This window comes from Propithecus coquereli, unplaced genomic scaffold (genome assembly GCF_000956105.1).
Source record: "Propithecus coquereli isolate 6110/MARCELLA unplaced genomic scaffold, Pcoq_1.0 Scaffold636, whole genome shotgun sequence".
NCBI lineage: Eukaryota > Metazoa > Chordata > Mammalia > Primates > Indriidae > Propithecus > Propithecus coquereli.
In genome coordinates, this window is record NW_012152352.1 from 61,680 (window position 1) to 63,448 (window position 1,769).

General features: G+C 33.1%; 1 protein-coding gene across 1 annotated transcript in view; it reads left to right on the forward strand.

Annotated features, from left to right (window-relative positions):
- LOC105822779 (progesterone receptor) overlaps positions 1–1,769 on the forward strand; it is a gene marked incomplete at its 5' end in the record, with an annotated part of 50,264 nt that overhangs the window by 29,910 nt on the left and 18,585 nt on the right. Inside the window, one exon of the mRNA XM_012659811.1 lies at positions 818–1,123. Coding sequence (XP_012515265.1) covers positions 818–1,123 — 306 coding nt within the window. The remainder of the gene's footprint in view (positions 1–817; positions 1,124–1,769) is intronic.

Genomic DNA, 1,769 nt, shown 5'->3' on the forward strand with positions numbered 1-1,769 from the left:
CTGCACTCATGTTTATCACAGCACAGTTCACAATCACAAAGATATGGAATCAGCCTAAGTGCCCATCAACTGATGAGTGGATAAATAAAATGTGATTTATATATATTAACATGTACACACACAAAACATGGAGTACTACTCAGTTATAAGAAATAATGAAATAATGTCTTTTGCAGCAACTTGGATAGAACTGGAGACAATTATCCTAAGTGAAGTAACTCAGGAACAGAAAAATAAATACCGCATGTTCTCACTTATAAGCAGGAGCTAAACTATGGCTACACAAGGGTGCAGAGAGTGGTATAATGGACATTGGAGACTCAAAATGGGGGAGACTAGGAGGAGGTGAAGGAAAAATTATCTATGGGTACAATGTACACTGTATGGGTACAATGTACACCAGAAGCCCAAACTTCACCACTATACAGTATATACATATAATGGAATTAAACTTGTATCCCCTAACTCTATTAAAATGAAAAAAAGGAAAGTAAATAAAAGGTTAGAAACAAATGAAAAAGAATATTGACCAATACTAATCATTGTCTCTACTAAAAGCTCTTTGTCTTTTCATTTATATCTTTTCATACAAAGCCCCATAACCCCCAGCTACACACTGGTGTAATTATCCACACTCCACCAACCCAATGAATGGTGATGTACTTAATTATTTAATCTAAGTCTTATACCTAACATTTTTTCATTTTATTAGATTGTTGCTAAAATCTATAATGCTATGATTCTAAGACTTAAGAAAAATAATATTCTTCTGGGAGATTTAGTTCATGTATATTTACATTTTTTTCCTTCTCTATAGGTCGAAAGTTTAAAAAGTTCAATAAAGTCAGAGTTATGAGATCACTGGATGCTGTTGCTCTCCCACAGCCAGTGGGCATTTCAAGTGAAAGCCAAGCCCTAAGCCAGAGGATCACTTTTTCACCAAATCAAGAATTACAGTTGATCCCACCACTGATCAACCTGTTAATGAACATTGAACCGGACGTGATCTATGCAGGACATGACAACACAAAACCGGATACCTCCAGTTCTTTGCTGACCAGTCTTAATCAACTAGGAGAGAGGCAACTTCTTTCAGTAGTCAAGTGGTCTAAATCATTGCCAGGTAATAATAATTTGTATATAACAGCACGTAATAAAAACGTACCATGTTTGTTCTATTAGATTGTTAAATAAAATAGTCTGTGCAGTAAATCGACTATAGTATAACATATATCATGTTATCATATGTTATATGTAACATATGATATGATGTTACATATGATATGTGTAACATATATCATATATCATGTAACAACACATTACAGTATATGTTGCAGCAATTCAAAACATTTGACTAGGATCCTAATATGTGTTATGAAAACATAAAATAAGTAGAGAACATAATGAGTTTTATTGATGACTCTTGAATTACATACATGAAACAGCTAAGAAATAGCATAAGTTTATGTGTTCAACCACAGATATTTGAGTAGCTCAGAGAAAGACAAGTTGACCATTTTTTAAAAAGATGTCTAATTCATTCTAAACCCCAATTTAACCAACTTTAATTGGTCGAAAATAAAACTGAATGTACCAACTCACATAATAAACTAAAATGTAGTATTCAGAGTACAGTGAGGTGACACAAAAGTCAATTAAGAAAACAAAATTTCTAAACATAAATAATTTTCACAAAGAAAGATGAACCTCCAGTCACTATTTACTCTAATTTTTACCCAAAGGGAGTAGAGCCCAGCAACAGAGAGAAC